At 34.2% G+C, this 18855-nt stretch overlaps 3 protein-coding genes across 5 annotated transcripts; 2 read left to right on the forward strand and 1 right to left on the reverse strand.

The window, feature by feature from the left end:
- Window positions 1–8417: 8417 nt before the first annotated feature.
- On the forward strand, window positions 8418–10293 carry LOC106307113 (protein TRANSPARENT TESTA GLABRA 1). 3 transcript variants are annotated; one of them, XM_013743986.1, is made up of 2 exons: window positions 8418–9581; window positions 10005–10293. In XM_013743986.1, exon 1 carries the CDS (start codon window positions 8567–8569, stop codon window positions 9578–9580), a length of 1014 nt encoding a protein of 337 aa, XP_013599440.1. In that variant the 5' UTR covers window positions 8418–8566; the 3' UTR covers window position 9581; window positions 10005–10293. The 3 variants fall into 3 exon arrangements, with proteins under 3 accessions (XP_013599440.1, XP_013599438.1, XP_013599439.1); XM_013743984.1 differs by having other exon boundaries at window positions 8419–9581; window positions 10015–10293; XM_013743985.1 differs by having other exon boundaries at window positions 8419–9581; window positions 10021–10293.
- Window positions 10294–14442: 4149 nt separating this feature from the next.
- LOC106306444 (two-component response regulator-like APRR5) lies at window positions 14443–17182 on the forward strand. Its single transcript, XM_013743067.1, has 7 exons — window positions 14443–14794; window positions 14983–15144; window positions 15245–15375; window positions 15528–15680; window positions 15775–16019; window positions 16105–16741; window positions 16818–17182. Exons 1-7 carry the CDS (start codon window positions 14557–14559, stop codon window positions 16926–16928), a joined length of 1677 nt encoding a protein of 558 aa, XP_013598521.1. The 5' UTR covers window positions 14443–14556; the 3' UTR covers window positions 16929–17182.
- Window positions 17183–17411: 229 nt separating this feature from the next.
- LOC106303234 lies at window positions 17412–18646 on the reverse strand. The gene is made up of 2 exons (XM_013739563.1): window positions 18602–18646; window positions 17412–18548 (listed from the first exon to the last, which is right to left on the reverse strand). Exons 1-2 carry the CDS (start codon window positions 18644–18646, stop codon window positions 17658–17660), a joined length of 936 nt encoding a protein of 311 aa, XP_013595017.1. The 3' UTR covers window positions 17412–17657.
- Window positions 18647–18855: the final 209 nt, after the last annotated feature.

Genomic DNA, 18855 nt, shown 5'->3' on the forward strand with positions numbered 1-18855 from the left:
GGAGCATTGTGTGTTCTATATATAAACAAACGATGTAAGCATATCATGTACTACAAAATTAATGTTTTAAGTGGAACTTTTCTTTTTGCACAAAAAAAAAAAAAAAGGGGGAACTTTTCTTTTTCCAATATTTATATTATTCGATCCTTCGAGGGAGTTTAAAAAAAAAAAAATTATAAATCCACCGAATCTATAATTGTATGAAGTGGGTTTAAGCTTTTAAGGGGTTTTCGAAAATAACGAATGTTCTTCTTAATTATGGAATATAATAATATACGATCGAAGTTTTTAATCCCTGGTATATTATTTTGTCCAATCTAACTTAAAAATAGTCGAACCATCTACAAAACCGAAACTATATTCTTCAGCGTAGCTTAATCAACATCGAATTACATTTCTGTCACCTTCTTCAATATTTTATTAGAAGATGATTTATAATTAATAATTGTCCAGTAATTTTTTTTGAACTTTACCAGTATTTTTTGTTACATACAAGAAGTTAACAAATTGTTAGTTTTCATTTATTGTTTTTTTTTAATCCACGCATGTGCATATTGTAATTATTTTATTGAAATATACTTCATCTGTTCCCGGAAGTAAGATTTTCTAGAGTATGCACGTTTATTAAGAATTTAATAAATGTTTATAATTTAATTTCCTTTTTACTTTATTATACACTTTCAAATAACTTTTCACCAATGAAATTTAATCAATTCAAATATTTTCAATTAGTGTTTCTCAAAAATATAAAAAAAGTATCTTAGCAATATAGAAAATCTATCTTTGTGGAACAAGAAAAAAATCTAAAATATCTTCTTTTTTTAGGAACGAAGAGAATATGTTTTACTACTATGAGTTTTCGGCTCCGGATCCGCATCCATCATCATACTTAAAATACAAAAGTATAAACAAAATAGCCAAAGTATATATTGTTGTCTAATAATTATATTATCATTGTTTACAAAAAAAAAGAGAGGTTATATTATCATCAGTGTGGCGTCATTGCGCTGACATCAAGAATGATCTGCGGCCGAAAGCGGCCACTACTAACTTCGAGAGGAGATTTTGTGTTCACACCGTAATGTTATTTTATTATTTCTTTTGAAAGCTCTCTTCTCACAGGAGTAAAACGAGAAACTAGTTATTTTCACAATTAATCACTTGTTGACCTGCGCACACAAAAAAATCAACTTTTACCTTCAAAACTGTGAAAATGGGACAAAACTAGTTATTTTAACTTAGGTATTGATTGGGAAAATGCGGAGTAAAAGAGAATAACTAATAAATTGGAAAATATAAGAAACTTTAGAAATTGAAATGAGAAAAAAGAACAAAAAAGTAAAGTAAACTCGTTTCGTTTATAAATTTTAGAGTAAATATGTGAGTGGTTTTTCTCTTTGCGTACAATGATTGGCAATTTTTTAGCTGAAACTGGAGTAACATCAAATCAAGAGTAAAAGTTTACGTTAGTACCATACAGTTAAAGCCTTATACTAGTATTATGTCAATTGGACAACTAATGAAGCCAACACACATTCCTATATTAACTTTAAGGAAGAAAATAGTTACAAAATAGATAAACAAGTGGAGAGAAGAAAAAAACTAAAAAATTGGATATATTTTTAAAAAACCTTATGACAATTGTATTTTTTCACTAAAAACAATTAAACGGGATAATAAGATAACAAACGACGGTAACAAAGCTATTTACGAAAGAGTTATTCTTGGGCTAGGGTGAAAGGTTCACCGACCAATAGAATTTCGTTATTTAAAATTTGATATCTTTTAAAAAAGGAAACAAAATATTGTCAAGTTATATTATGTTTTTAAAATAAAAAATAGTAGTTACAGAAAAAAAAATTTTAAAAAATCTTTTTAACGTCGTCAGCAAAACACTAAACCCTAAATCCTAATCCCTAAACCCTAAACCCTTGGGTAAACCCTAAACCCTTGGGTAAACTCTAAACCCTTGGGTAAACCCTAAACCCTTGGGTAAATCCTAAACCCTTGGATAAATCCTAAACTCTAAATAAAGACACTAAACCCTAAAACTTTAAACCCTAAAACTCTAAACCCTAAATCCTAAACGCTAAACCCTGAGTGTTTTAGTGTTTAGTGATTTTGATTTAGAGTTTAAGATTTATCCTAGAGTTTATGGTTTACCCAAGGGTTTAGAATTTAGGATTTAGGGTTTAGGGATTACGATTTAGGGTTTAATGTTTTGCTGACGATGTTAAATATATTTTTTTTGTAATTATTATTATTTTTTTTTATTTTTTTTATTATTTAATTTTAAAAAATTAATATAATTTGACAATATTTTGTTTTCTTTTTTAAAAGATATCGAATATGAAATAACATAATTTTATTGTAGGTTCACCTAGGGGGTGAACCCAAGAATAAGTCTTTACGAAATCTTATCATAGAAAATAAATTTGTATGGATGAGGAAGGCTGTAATAAGTGACTTTCCGAAAGCGTTTTGATAACCCAATTTTATTTTATTTACATGCTTCTCGAAACCTTTTTTTCTAACCATTAAACTTCACGTGATAACATTTGTAGGCATGTCCTTTCACCTAATACTAGGTAATAATCTGCACCTTGTGCGGAATGTGATTATTAGTTTCGTTATTTTTTAATAAATAGAAATTAATCTATTTAATCTGGATATCGATTCGGTTTTAGGTTATTTTTTGGTTTTTAATCTCCAAAAATATAACTATCATTTTAAATCAATATTTATTTGGTTTGTTCGGTTACAATGTTTGATGTTTTTGTTTTTTTCCTGTGATAATTAAAAATTACTATTATTTGTTTGTTTCCAAGTTATAAATCTTAGATTGTCGTGATGTCGAACCAATGGTGTCATATTATAGTTTCTAAACGGATAATAGTTAAAAAAAGAAAAGAAAATTATTAAGACAAATCATTTTACTACAATTTGGTCGATAGTGAAAGAAGCATTAAGAAAAAGAATATTTTAACTTCCAAAAAAAATAGATATTTAAGTTGTGGTAAATACTTAGTTATAAGGTGTTCACGTCAATGTGCACATGTATGTGTATGTAAAAGTATATAAATATGGTTGATAAATATATAAAGATATTGTTAATTAATATTAAATGACATTTTCTTAAAAAATAATGCATGAAAAATAAAATTCTTAAAATGAAATTATGTAAAAACAAAAATATCGTAAAATTTATATAAACTATAATATATAACTTATATATAATTCTTTAAATTTATGTATATATATATATATTTATGTATATATATATATATATATATATATATATATATATGCATATGACAGATCAAATTGGATATTCGTTCCTATAAATATTGATATTTGTGAGTTGCTCTTTTTTTACGGATATTGCATTTTAGTATTTGATTTGCTTTGTAGAGTAACGGATATCCGGATTTTTCGGTTCGAATCAAAATGGATAACGAATCAAATCAAAATTTATGAATAATTTGTCTAGCTCTATTCGTAAACAGTAAAAATAACGTAAAGAAGAACCATCCATGTGAGTTTTATATTAAAAAAACGTAAAGTACATAGTGTGAACATATTTATGTAGAGTTTGGCTGAAAAGTTCTCTACATGTGACATGTGTCTATTTTAGTGTGAACGCATTTATTACAATGCTTCTACACGTGATATGTGTCTAGTTTAGTGTGAACACATTTATTACAATGTTTTTTATTTAATATATAAGAGATTCGAAGGCATGTAGACCTTTAAAAAGAGGGAAGCCATTTAGCTACTTTGTTCTCAATTTTTTTTTAATTATGTTTATATTTCAGTTTAAAACTATTTTGTGATTTTCAACTATAACTTTGAACAATTCAACATTTTATATTGCATTAGATATTCCATCCACAGAGTCTTTCTGAACATCATGAAGACATTGTTTGAGTATATGCTGACATAAGTATCTACGTTCTTTGTTTCAGTTTACATATTATTCACAAAAAGAGAGTTCAAATATTTAATTATATTTTTTTCTTCAAAAACATATATTTAATTATATTTTGATCTTACTACTGAAATTTAATGATATTATTAAATTATTTAAGGAAGAAAGAAATACCATTAAAATATTACAATGAAAACAAGAATATTTTTAGTATATCATAATGATTTTGAAATGATACAATATTAAATTAGAAATGGAGAGAGTATTTAAAAAAAAAAAGATGGAGAGAGAGTATTAGTTAATACTCAAAACAATACTAGTATATATAGCTTTTAAATTTGCTTAAAAACCTAAATGATTTTGCTATAGCAAAGATTAACCATACCAAAAATACAAAAAAAAATTATGTAAAAATTAAACATGTGTATTTAACACATAAAAGTTTCACACAAGTGGATAAATATTTATATAATTTGGTATAGCTAGTAATACTGAGACTCCGAATGATAACAACAGATTGAACGGTGTGAGACAAGCGGTACAATTGCAGTGCAGTTTTAATAGTTATAAAACGTATATATATTGTATATATAAAGATTTGTGTTACCGTTAATTGCGTGTGGTGGAATGTTTTTAGTCTGAGACTAGATATCACTAGCTGAATCGAAAAAAATTTCGACCTTCGTGTCAGAAGTTTCATGTCTGAGTGACAAATTGAAAAAACTAATATTAAATATTATGGTCTTGGATTTAGTAAACTCGACCTTCTGGTATTAAAAAAAGTTGACATTGAGATATATCAGAATACGTGTCCAAGAAAGAACCACTGATCCTTATTCTATCGAAAAGAATTGGCACGATCTCATGTGGAAAATAGATTCATGGTTGGGACCTGTTTCAAGTCAATCGTGATAAGAACAACACTAACGAGTCTTCCTTCTACCGTGTTAAACACTTCGAACTAAAGGCTCGTCGTGACACTAAATGGTTGAAAATAGGGTTATCGTTGGAAAGCCATATCTTCCGATTTCCACAACCATTAAATCAGTTACCGATATCTAATCAAGATGCATGAAGGTATGATGAGTAGACGAGATATCTTAATTTTAATCGATCTTAGTTTTTTTTCTGTGTAGTACATGTTCATGTGTTAAACTGTATTTCTTTTTCTTGTGTTCTCATTGTTGTTAAATTTTATCGGGAAAACTGTCATTTAAATCACCAACTTTTAAATTTAGTTAAAAAAAAGCATGAACTTTCACGTGTACCATTTAAAACTTCAATTTATCTTAACTATTTGTTTTAAACTCTTATTTTGACTAAACCATTTTTAAAACGTCGTTAAAATGGTTAACATAATTAGTTAACGGAAGTAGTTCTCTGTTAGGTTCATACGACGTCGTTTTTAAATTTTAAAAAAATTGTACCAAACCCGTGAATCGAACCACGACACCAAAGATATAATTGTTACAAAGCTGAACCACTAGACAACTTATAGTTCTGTTGACTTGTATAGATACTAATAGTTATTATTATTAAACCTCTAAATAATCTTCTCCCAACCTAAATCTCTAATTCGTTTTTGCATCTATGGGCTAAATCTTGGAGCTCATTGGTGTCTCCACTCATCCTTAGGTTGATACACTGCCTTCAAACCAGAGTTGAAGACTTTCTTTAGGTGGTACACGAGCTTTGGACGTGTAAGTCTTCGGTTTAGTTGTTGATATATATGTATGAAAAGAAAGAGTCAATTTCAGGAGGCGGGACTCTGTTTTGTATGAGTGATAATATACTGATACAATTAGATTTAGGTTTTGAGAAAAAAAAAATTGGAGTTTATTAGATTCAGAAATGAATTAGGGTTTTAGATTGGGAGAAGATGATTTGGAGGTTTAATAATAATAACTATTAGTATTTATACAAGTCAACGGAATTGTAAGTGGTCTACTGGCTCAGCTTTGTAACAAGTGTATCTTTGGTGAGGGGTTCAAATCACGGGTTGGGACCATTTTATTAAAATGTTGAAAACGACGTTGTATGAACTTAACAAAGATTATAGACGAAAGACTAACCCCGTTAACTTAATCTATTAACTATATTAACAACATATTAAAAAAAGTTGATGATTTAAATTGTCCACGAAAATTTTTATGATTTTTTCAACCAAATATGAAAATTGGTGATTTAAATGACAGTTTTTCCAAATTTTATCTTATAATTCTTCTCTATTTAACATATTATGTTTAGTGTAGCCGTATCTAGGCATATAGCACGATCATACCTGAAGATGATTAGACTGAGCTACACTGTCTTACGTGATTCATGGGTTACTTTTTTCTTTCATATGGTCTACCAACACTAAATTTTAATATTAAGTTGGATTTGATCATTTCGATTGGCAAACGTGAGATTGGGGTGGGGAAAATAGGGTATGTCAATGTCTAGGGACTTATCGTCATATATATATCCTTCTACATTCTTAACTCTCAATTTGGACCTATCATTGTTTCTTATCGCTTTTACTTTGTCGCCTCTTTCAAGTGATACAAAAGTAACACGAAAATTTCACATAAACTAGATATCGTGGGTGATTAGTTGGGTTGTATCAAGTGACTTTAGCCTTAATTTTTATCTACAGTTTTAAAAACCACAAATCATGATTTATATTAGTTTTAATGCTACAACCAAAAACTTAAAGTTACAAAAAATAGATGTAAAAGTCTTATTTTCTAAAGCTCATATTTTTGGCTGTAGAAAATTTTAAAGTTACATTTCTTAAAGTTAATTCAAAAAATCCTAAAGGCTAAATTTTAAAGTAAATTTTCTATCACCCCCATTAGCTTTTTGCAAATTGTTACGCAACTTAAAATTATTTTTGTAATGCTGATTTAACTATGATAAATATTATATAAACAATTATATAGCTCATTGTTATACATGTATTATAAAAATTCAGTTTTTTTAACGTGAAAACCCCTCAACTAAGTTTGTTTTGGGTAAAAACCCTCAAACTAAGTATTTAACGAAAAAACTTCTAACCTAATTTTATTTAATGAATTAAACTCTAACAGATCATAAATACTATTACTACCGGTAAATCTTTAGTTTAGGAGTTTCTACATTAAGTAAACATAGTTGAGGGGTTTCACCATTAAAAATCTAAAAAACAAAAAACATAATTTTTTATAATATTATCTAAAAATTAGTAACTTAATTTTTCAAAATTAGCATTTTTTCTGTAAATATATGAGTTTGATGTGTTTTTAACATCAACATTATATATGTATAAATTAAAATTTTAAAAACCCATAAAATATAATAAAAATTATCTAATGATTTATTATTACATTTTTATTAGATAAGATATAAGTTATATTATATTATATTTTCTTGTTTTTACATATTTAATCTTTTAGTAATTTTATTACAGATAAATCTTTAGATTATTTAATTATATTTTATGTGTTTTTATATTTTTAATTTATACATATATAATGTTGATGTTAAAAACACATCAACTCATATATTTACAAAAAAAAAATTAAAAATGCTAGTTTAAAAATTTTAAGTTGCTAATTTTTAGATAATATTATAAAATTTCGAATTTTTATTTTATTTTTAGATTTTAATGGTAAAATTCCTCAATTATGTTTACTTAATGTTGAAACCCCTAAACTGAAGATTAATCGATCGTAATGGTAATTAGGACTTGCAAGGGTTTAATTCATTAAATAAAGTTATATTGGGGATTTTTTGGTTAAATAATTAGTTTAGAGGTTTTTACCCAAAATAAACTTAGTTGAGGGGTTTTAACGTTAAAAATCCTAAAAATTCACATCTGATTGTTTATTCTGGGCCGTCTTATAGATGAAGGTTTTATTCACACCATAAAAATTTATCTATTTTTCTATTAAATAATATGTATAATTCGTTTTCGTTGGGATTCAAAACTCAGATCTCGTGATTTAAAAGCAGTAATAAACTTTACAATAAAACTAAATGAACTTCCATAAATCATGTCTAATAATTTGAAATTAAAATATTACGAAATACTATTCCCTCCAAATTCACCTATATGTTTTAACATTCAATGCAAAATTTATTTCTTTATGTTTACATTATTGAATTATTTTATATAAATAATAAATGATATTTAATATGAAACTTATGGTTACCAATAAATGATATTTAATATGAAAATAATGGTTACCACTTTTTTGTGACCAATTTATATTTTTTTAATCTTGAGCTGATTTTTAAGAAAATCCACTACTTATGGTTCTATTTTTATCTTGTTTAAAATTTTATTATAAGTTTTTCTTTCATTAATATACATAATTGTTAATTGAATAAGTATTATCAACCTATACTTGTGCTGCTCGGGGGAAAATAAAATAAAAGTAAGGCCCACAAGCGTAGAAAAGGTCAGCTATCCGTAGACACAAGACCCACAAAACGCGTAGATAGGCCCATTATACATTAAACATTACTGACTGAGTCAGAGGGTTCAGCTCAGCTCAGCTCAGCTCCGGCTCCAAATCGCAACTGACACTGACCGTGGAACTTTCCATCGTCGCCAAGAATCTTATACCGAATCAAATCCATCTCACATTTTTTCCGGCGAGAGAGAGAGAGACGATGGACAACTCAGCTCCAGACTCTTTACCTAGATCGGAAACTGCCGTCACCTACGACTCTCCGTACCCCCTCTACGCGATGTCCTTCTCCTCCTCCACCCACCGAATCGCCGTCGGGAGCTTCCTCGAGGACTACAACAACCGCATCGACATCCTCTCCTTCGACTCCGACTCCATGTCCCTCAAGCCCCTCCCATCCCTCTCCTTCGAGCACCCTTACCCTCCCACCAAGCTCATGTTCAGCCCCCCCTCCCTCCGCCGCAGCGGCGGGGGCGACCTCCTCGCCTCCTCCGGCGACTTCCTCCGCCTCTGGGAGGTCAACGAAGACTCCTCCTCCGCGGAGCCAGTATCGGTCCTCAACAACAGCAAGACGAGCGAGTTCTGCGCGCCGCTGACCTCCTTCGACTGGAACGACGTGGAGCCGAAGCGGTTAGGCACGTGCAGCATCGACACCACGTGCACGATCTGGGACGTGGAGAGGTCCGTGGTGGAGACGCAGCTCATCGCGCACGACAAGGAGGTCCACGACATCGCGTGGGGGGAGGCTAGGGTTTTCGCGTCGGTCTCCGCCGACGGATCGGTGAGGATCTTCGATCTGCGCGACAAGGAGCACTCCACCATCATCTACGAGAGCCCCCAGCCCGATACGCCGCTCCTGAGGCTCGCGTGGAACAAGCAGGACTTGAGGTGTATGGCGACGATTCTGATGGATTCGAATAAGGTTGTGATTCTCGACATTCGATCGCCGACGATGCCTGTCGCGGAGCTTGAAAGGCACCAGGGGAGTGTGAACGCGATTGCGTGGGCGCCGCAGAGCTGTAAGCATATCTGCTCGGGTGGGGATGACGCGCAGGCTCTTATCTGGGAGTTGCCGACGATGGCTGGACCGAATGGGATTGATCCGTTATCGGTTTACTCGGCCGGTTCGGAGATTAACCAGTTGCAGTGGTCGGCTTCTCTGCCTGATTGGATTGGCATTGCGTTTGCTAACAAAATGCAGCTCCTTAGAGTTTGAGGTTCGTATTGTTTTGAAAGTATGAAATTGATGATATCTCTCTTGGTTAGTAGTGCCTAGATTAGTAAAGAAACATTAGAGATAGTCTTCTTGTAGATAAAGATGGAGTCTTGATTGCAGTATCACTAGGGTTTTTACGTGGACTATAGTTCCTGATGAAATTGAATCAGTTTCTTTTGTTAGATCTTGCTTGCTAGCAACTGATCTCACAGTTTTTGTAACGCCTGGTAGTTGCAGATTGTCTTCTTGTAGCTCAAAGATGGATTCTTGATTAGACTATAGTTTCTGATTAAATGAAACCAGTTTCTTTATTATTCATATGTTTGATATAAACATCTTTATACTTTTTGTGCTTCAAGTTTCAGAATAACTGGTTTTGGATTTGGAGTAACATTTCCCTTTATGCTTTGCTAAACTATTTCAGTTGGTGTCAGATGCAGATGGGGAAGTGATCAAAATGGGAGATAGCATAATAGACCCGTGTAACCAGTGCGTAAGCTTAGTGGGATTTGGTGCAACCACATTCTGGTTTCTTTGATTCGCTATGCGTCTCTGCATCTATGTGATTGTAACTAAGACTTTATTCGTTTGGTGTACCAAATGCTCTACTATTTTATTATCTCTGTTTGTGTATAAACCAAACCAGGATAATAATGTTATTGCGGTGGTTTCTGGTGTTTGGATTTGTAGTTGGAGTAAAATGGCATCTACTTGTCATGGGTTACTTAGTTTCTAAACAAAAACAATTGTGTAAGATTAGATAGATTACAGGTTCCAACTTTAGGCACACATGAAAACTAACTTCAAATGAAAAAACAAATCATTCTGACTCCACCTTTTGGTATTCACATTGTTTGCACTTTTCATTTTCTTTTACCTCAAAAAGTAGAACAGAATAATCTACAAACAGTCGTTTGGCTTCTTCTTTTATGTACATGGTTCCCTGAACTCGATAACAAATTAAGGATCGTTACCTCAGTCCAGGTTCTTCATCAAAATTCATCACAAGATATATATACTTGATGTTAAAAGTGGAAAATGATTCTAAATGATGATGTACCATCTATGATACAATATAACGTACGAATGGTAGAAGTACGTGAAAGAGTTTAGTCTTGAACTCAAACTCGAGTATTAAGCTAACTTATCGGATTATGAAATCATTTTTTTCTAGAAGCAAGCATAATCCAAATTGTTGCTAACATTAGCAGTTTTAATGGGGAGCTGAAGCAAATGCCTTGTATAAACCTTGTTGAAGACATTTGCTATAGCATTTGTGTTCCGATACCAAGTACAAGATAAAGCTAATATGTTGAGACTTTAACTGGCAAAGCTTGCTAAGATTATATGTTTCGTCAAAATCAAGTTCGGAACCCACTGGCTAGAGAGAAATAGTTAAAGCGATAACAAGTTTTGAAAACCTAAATTAGGGAAGTCACACTAAAAGTCTTTACAAAAGCGAAAATCACACAAGAATGTTTATCTAAAAACCCCCAAGTCACGAACACTCTATAGCTTGTTATATTGCTCAAACTTTATAGTCTCACATAACTACAAATGAAGACTTACCAACTTACCATGAATCGATATGCAACAACTTGAGGCAGTCTTCGATTACCCGAAGTGTCACTTTTAATGAACCTTTAGTGAAATTTTATTTTCATCCATATATACACATGTTCGGTTTCCAATCAACGCATTACACTAAATCTCCAATGTTCCATCATTGGAACCACCACTACACTATTCTCATATGGGCCATCGAAACTTTGGCATATTTTCTTTAACTCGTTCCAATTTGATTTCTTGCTAAGTTGTTAATTTGTATAAACCATACTTGTACACCTTTGAAAAATAGTCTTTACTGCAAATGAGTAAACATTACCACTAATATGTCTTCTCAAATTATATTTAATCATCTATTTAAGTGTTTATAATTTGTACTAAAATCTGTTATAAGAAGTAGAAACTTGAGTAATGAAGTCTTTTCCAAAAGAACCTTGATAAACTGAGTTCAATATTAATCTTATATGGTTCATACTATTTTTTCTAAAGACTAATAAAATGTGTCTGATATACAATTGACCCTATATTAACTGACGTTAGCCCTAAATTGCAAAATCTGTAAGACATCATAGGTATAAAAATATTGTTCATACACATGTCGGCTAGATCGGTTTGTAGAACTTTATCGACCATTATGTTGCTATCCTTCATCTAATTTCTAATACATATTATACTCATCGGTCTCATTTATTGTTAAGCACTTGGCTAGATATGTAGATTGTCTGTCTCAAGTGATGTTTAAATCACATTAATATCTAATTAGTTTATAAATGGACAAGACAATAGCCATATGATATACGACTTGAAAATATCTCAAGTAGCCTAAAAAGAAAAGAGAAAAAGATCCTACAGACTGTAAAAAAACAAAGAAAGAAATATCAAAGTTTGGTTGGCCACACAAAAAAAGGAGAGGACGAAAAGTATCGAACAGACAAAAAATATCTGTTTGAAAAAAGGATGGGGGCCATGTTCGTTTAAGTTATTAGCCCCGAAACTATCTTTAGATTTCTTCTATTCCTTAAACCAAAAGTTATCACTCCATGCACCACACACTTCTACACTACACTCGCGTGCGCTATCATCAAAACAAAGTCAAAACACTTAATAAAATGGTTTATACACCATATAGAAACACGGTTGTTCAAAAAAAAAAAAAAAAAATTCACCAACCAATAGTGTTTGAATATTTGATATTTGATATTTGATATCTTTTAAAAAAAAGAAACAAAATTAAATTTTCAAATAAGATTATATTTTTAAAATAAAACAATAAAAATACATAAAAATAGTTATAAAAAAAAATATTGTTAAACCGTTAGCAAAATATTAAATCTTATATCCTAAATCCTAAACTCCAAACCCTAAATTATAAACTTTAAATATTGGATAAACCGTAAACCATTGAAAATTTTTAAACCCTAAATCATACATTAAAAACTAAATCTTAATAACACTAAACCCTAAACCATAATCACTAAACCCTAAACCCTTGGATAAACCTTGAACTCTTGGGTAAATCATAAACTCTAAGGTTTAATTTTAAAATATTTAAAATTAAACCCTAGAAGTTATGATTTATCCAAGGGTTCAGAGTTTACCCAATAGTTTAGGGTTTAATGTTATTAAAATTTAGTTTTAATGTATGATTTAGGGTTTAAGATTTTCCAACGGTTTAGAATTTATCCAAAGTTTAAGGTTTAACGTTTAGGGTTTAAGGTTTAGTATTTAGGATATAGAGTTTAGTATTTTGCTGAAGATTTAACAATATTAATTAATTTATTTTTTGTAACTATTTTTATGTATTTTTATTATTTTATTTTAAAAATATAATCTAATTTGGATATTTAATTTTATTTTTTTTTTTAAAAAATATCAAATATCAAATACTCAAACACTATTGGTTGGTGAATTTAGAGGTTCAACCTAGAGGGTAAACCCAATAATTTCTCCCAAAAAATACCATAAGGTCCATAACACTTATTAACCAAAAGTGACGTATTATCTGTACTAGTTTGCCATCTACCGCCAAGTAAGGATCATAAACTTCTATATATTCAACTCAAGCCAGATAAGAAGTTCGAAAGTATGAAATTTTCAGGAAAACATTATACTAATAAGTTTTGCTTGATATTAAAAATTACACGGCGCGTGAAGAGACATGAAAATTAGATATTTATTGGTTTCTGACAGCTACCATCGAAGGTGAATGGTTGTGTCAGATTACCACCATACACGTGTCGTATTCTTGTCCACCAAGACCACCAGTTTCAAACAAGTGTCTCGTTCTTTTGTCTCTGCCTTATCCTCCAAAATATCTAGCCCCGGAAATAACTTTAAAACTCTTTAGGTGGTCCCTACCTTAACACGTGTTCGTTGTTAGGTGGTCAGCCACTGCAACAATTACAAAAGAATGCTGATAAATTTCGGTAAACTATGATCGATAATTCGAAATTAAATACAATTATAATGTGTCTGTAGTACTAACTTTTAATTTTAATTTATTATAGGTTGGTTGATTAGACAACTCTGGCGTATGTTAAAAAATAATAATCTCTAGTGCATTTATTGAGTTTTCTGAAAAAGATATCAAATATCATATATATACTATTCAAACAAAAATATTGTTACTGAAATATATCAGAAATATTTTTAAAAGAAAATAGTATAGTTCTTTTTGGTTAAGTTGTATAGATACTTGTGTTGCCACTTGCATTAGATATTTTTTCCGCTTGATTTTATCCCAAAAGTCACGAGTGGGATTTTTTTATAGGCCTGATTGCTCACTAAAAAGGTGTTATTGGCTAAAACTACCACTAATTGTTTGATAACTGTAAGCACTTTTGTTAGCTTCAACGTTTTTACTAAATCAACGTGATAGCTTCAAAGTCTAATAATCTACTACGATGCTGTCAAAATAAGCAATTCACTAACATCTACACGTTACAGAAACATACGACACGATAATATATAATAAAATTTAGGAATAAGCATAAGTTTATAGCCCAACTTTGCATATGAACCACAGAGTAATCAACACCCAGCCACCACAAGAATTAAATAAATAAAAATAAAAAAGGTTGTTTGGCGTATTGGACTGGATCTCTTTGTCTCTCCTACAGTACTTGCTGATGTGGCAACGTGGCCACGTCAGCCAACTCTGCTAGATATTTTGCGAATCCTTTTTCACTTGTATCGTGACCGTTGGATCACGGTCGGTTGGCCTCGGGATACAAATCTCAGCCGTTGGAACATTCGCCAGACTTGAAGATATTTTTCTTTTTCCTCTGTAATATAGAGAATAAGATTTTTTCTTCCACTCACAATATCTTTTGTTCTCAAACCGTTCTCTTCTTCTTCTTCTAGAACTTGACCCTGATTTGTTTTTTTTTTTCTTGAGCGAGTGGTGTGAGATGGGAGAAGTGAGCGACGAAGTTGTTGAGGTGACGGTGGTGGAGAAAGCACCTGAGGCGGGAGGAGGAAAGTTAGCGCGGCGGAAGACGCGGCGGAAGGACGCCGCGGAGGGCGGCGACGGTCTGGTGACGTGGGAGAGGTTTCTCCCGAAGATATCTCTTAGGGTTCTGCTCGTGGAAGCAGACGATTCCACCAGACAGATTATCTCTGCTCTCCTCAGGAAATGCAGTTACAGAGGTCAGTTCTAAGACATATCCCTCGTGTTCTGTCTTTTCGAGTTGGTTGTCTGAACAATCTGATGTGTCGTTATATAATTCGATTAAAAATTAAGTCTTTTTTTGTCTGAGTCCATGTGAAAGACTTTTTTCTTTTAATCTTAGCTTATAGTCCAATGGTTTAATGTGGTTTCCTTGTGACTTTCTCAGTCGCTGCTGTACCTGATGGCTTAAAAGCTTGGGAGATGCTTAGAGGGAAGCCTGAGAGCGTCGATCTGATATTGACAGAGGTTGATCTACCTTCAATATCCGGATACGCTCTGCTAACACTTATAATGGAGCATGACCTCTGCAAGAACATTCCTGTCATAAGTATGTTACGTTTATATAACTTCTGCTTTTTTTTTTCTTAGTTATTGAAATAATTTTTTTGCCTGATTCTATTTTTTTTTTTTTTTTTTTTGTCTCTCAGTGATGTCGACACAGGACTCTGTTAATACTGTTTATAAGTGTATGTTGAAAGGCGCGGCTGACTATCTTGTCAAGCCTTTGAGGAGGAATGAGCTGAGGAATCTCTGGCAACATGTCTGGAGAAGACAAAGTGTATGTCTCTTTCTTGCTATCTCTTAACCTTTTTTGTCCTTGAGCAATCTACAACTTAACGATCCTTATTTAAGTCCTGGGAAATTTCGTTGTCTATTAAAAGATAATTGAGTTCTCAGATTCTTTTTTTCTTTTCTTGATCATCTTTACAGTCACTTGCTCCTGGTAGTAACTTCCCAGTAGATGAGAGCCTTGGACAGCAGAAACCTGAGGGTGCGTCTGCAAACAACTCCACCAGTAACCAGGTGAATGGATTCCAGAGAGAGGAACATCCTGTAATTGGGAGTGGTGGTGGTGATGATCAGGTTAGACTCTTATTCTCAGTGATGGATTCTCTTCACCTGTGTGTGTTTGATTGGGTTCCTAACTTTTTTAGTTTAAAAATCTTGGTTCTTGTAGAGCTCATGTTCAAGACCAGAGATGCAAGGTGAGAGCGCAGACGTGGAGGATATCCCAAGAGTCTCATCCAAAGAGGCCATTGACTTCATGGGAGCCTCGTTTAGAAGAAACGGACAAAGCCACAGAGAAGAAAGTGTTGCTAAGTACGATACTTCTCGGATAGAGCTTGATCTCTCCTTGAGAAGACCTGACGCTTGTGAGAACCAACCCTCTCTTCATCCTTCTAGTGCCTCTGCTTTCACACGGTTAGTTGTCTGATCTCTAATTCCTTTTATAATCAATCTTTCAATACTTGTTACTGATTGTTTGTGTTGTGGTTCTTGTTGCCAGGTACGTTCACAGGCCGTTGCAGACACAATGTTCGGTTTCTCCCTTGGAGCAAAGAAAGAACGTTGCGGCAAGTGTAGATGATAACAACATTGTGCTAATCAACCAATACAATGTATCTGAACCGCCTCCAAGTGCTCAGAGAAGAAACGAGGCCAGCTTCTACAATAGCTCTGACTCACCTGGTCCACCTTTTAGCAACCAGATGAACTCTTGGCCAGGACAGGGCTCTTACCCAACGCCAGTTCCTATTATACACTTCCCTGGTCCTAACACGGCTCACGCATCTGCTATAGCTCCTGCTTCAGTGTCTCCAAGCCCTAGCTCGGTTAGCCCGCATGAGTACAGTTCCATGTTTCACCCGTTCAACGGTAAACCCGAGGGCTTGCAAGAGCGAGATGGTTCCATGGATATGGAGGAGAGAAGACACGTCGCCTCCGCAACAGAACATAGTGGAACAGGCAATCACTGCAGTACCAACTACATTGATTACCATCAGCAGCATCAGCAGCAGCTTCTAGAGAAGAGGAGCGAAGAAGGATACTCGTCCTCTGTTGGGAAACTTCAGCAATCTCTCCAGCGTGAAGCCGCTTTAAACAAATTCAGGATGAAGCGCAAGGAGAGGTGCTTTGAGAAAAAGGTATAAAACTTCGATGCTTAAACACATAACGGCTTTGTTAAGAACCAACGGCTTCTAAACCTTTGTTTGTACACAGGTCCGTTATGAGAGCAGGAAGAAATTAGCAGAGCAACGACCTCGAATCAAAGGGCAATTCGTTCGTCAAGTCCAGTCCACTGAGACCTCAACACAAGAAGCTCCACAGTGATCCAAACAGATTGATGATGCTATATTTTGTTATATATATACAGTTAGATTTTGTTTACTCCTCCTATACAGGAGCTGTTCTTGTGCCAACTCTCCACGTACGTACGTAGTTGATGACACTTTTGTGTGTGTACATACAGCTTTATGTCTGCTGTTGAGTTTTAGTTAGTATCTACTTTAGATATGTAATGACATATGACGGATTGTAGTTTCTGTAAGTTGCAAGAGGAGTTATATAAGATTGACAAAACTCTATTATAAAAGTCTGAGCACAAAACATGAAACTGAGCAAGAAAGATAAAGCTACAATAATATCAAGAACTTGTGAGAATATGGAACAAACAAATCCAAGCAAAGAAGAAGCAGAGTTATACTGAAGAATCAATATCCTATGTGTGTAAGCATATGTATCTCTGACTCTCTACATGGTTCTTGATTATTCATGCGACAAAAACTCAACCTTTATAGAATCTACGAAAGCTGAAGTTGAAGAGAATCATTCAAAAAGTCTGAGCACAAAACAATTAAACTGAAGAAAGATCAAGCAACAGTGAGACCAAAACTTGTGAGAATAGATGTGCTTTACATATGAATATATATCATAAAAATGTGTATAATGTAAGTATCTCTCTCTCTCTCTCTCTACATGGCTCTTGATCATTCATGTGACTGATGAATCACCTAAATATTAAAACTTTATATAGAACTGTGAAAGCTGTTTTAAAAGTTTTTAAGCTCGAACCGAACCGGGACTAACCCATTTCCAGTGATGCCGCTTCACAGTCACAGCTTTCCCCGCGGCTCGCGTTTCCTCCACCGTCTCTCCATCACACTCATTCTCCTCCGTGCAGAAATCTTCCTCCGGTAATCCCCGCACCGTCGCGTCCACCGAGTGAAGAGCGTAACGCGCGGGCAGCCCCGGATACGACATCGAGTTCTTTTCCTCCACTCTCCTACTGTAACTCCCCGGAAGAATCTTAACCCTCTGTACGACGTCGTCTTCCCCACTAAAGATAGATCCAAGCTCTTCTTTAACCGCTCGAAAGACGGCTTCCTCGGGCGTCTCGTCTGGCTTCATCTTCTCCGAGAGCGGACGAAACCTCTCGCGGACGCTCCCGTCGGATAGCTCCTGGCGACCTTCCACGAGGATATTCCCGTTTTTACCGATCACGCGGACCGTGACGACGCTCACGGCGCGCACCGGCGGCGTGGAGTCGGTTATCGAAGTCTCGCCGTCGGAGAGCTCGAGCCAGAGGTTGTGGACGTTTTTGGTCCCCGGTTTGACTCCCCACGCGGCGAAGGAATCGGAAGGTAGACGCGGTTCGAGCCAATCGGAGAGCGATTGAGGATTGGCGAAGCGCTGCGGAGGAGGAGAGGGAGGGGGAGATCGACGGGACATGGCGGTGGATCGGCGGCGAGGAGTTAGAGGGAAGGAGAATCTGTTGGGAGGTTTTGGAGATGACCAGAGGAAGAGGAGAGAGACCGCCGCGAGAAATAGATCGGGAAAGGCGGAGGAGACGGTTGCGGTGCGAGGACGGTGGTTGTTACGGCGGTTTACGAGAGGTGTGTGAGGTGGAGATGGGCCAATGAACGTGTCAATGACCAAAATGCCCCTCGAACTCTATCAATCGTTGCTCGTAGTCATTACCTCGGAGAGGGCGTAATACTATTTACCCAATTTATGTTATAAATCCATGATATGGATATGTGGATTGTCATTAACCATCAAGGAGGTTTACATCCGTCCAGACTATCCGGTCCGTCTACACCCGTCTCCGGTTCGTCTCATCCGACCAAGACTAGTCAAGATGAAGACTTATTCAACCGGAGCATTTATGAGCTTTGACCAAGACTATATCTTTGTGGTCAATATGTAATAAATGTGTAGATTCTCTCCTTTGTTGTAAACCCTTGGAACCTCCACTATA

The sequence above is a fragment of the Brassica oleracea genome, chromosome C7 (assembly GCF_000695525.1).
Source record: "Brassica oleracea var. oleracea cultivar TO1000 chromosome C7, BOL, whole genome shotgun sequence".
NCBI classification, from domain to species: Eukaryota; Viridiplantae; Streptophyta; class Magnoliopsida; order Brassicales; family Brassicaceae; genus Brassica; species Brassica oleracea.

Excerpts from the sequence above, each read along its gene's own strand:
- LOC106307113 (XM_013743986.1), top strand. The coding sequence starts at position 8,567 with ATGGACAACTCAGCTCCAGACTCTTTACCTAGATCGGAAACTGCCGTC.
- LOC106306444 (XM_013743067.1), top strand. The coding sequence starts at position 14,557 with ATGGGAGAAGTGAGCGACGAAGTTGTTGAGGTGACGGTGGTGGAGAAA. Across the intron at positions 16,020-16,104 it reads AGTGCCTCTGCTTTCACACG|GTACGTTCACAGGCCGTTGC; the intron begins GTTAGTTGTCTG and ends TCTTGTTGCCAG. Across the intron at positions 16,742-16,817 it reads AGAGGTGCTTTGAGAAAAAG|GTCCGTTATGAGAGCAGGAA; the intron begins GTATAAAACTTC and ends GTTTGTACACAG.
- LOC106303234 (XM_013739563.1), bottom strand. The coding sequence starts at position 18,646 with ATGACAATCCACATATCCATATCATGGATTTATAACATAAATTGG. Across the intron at positions 18,549-18,601 it reads GGATTTATAACATAAATTGG|AGTTCGAGGGGCATTTTGGT; the intron begins GTAAATAGTATT and ends AACGATTGATAG.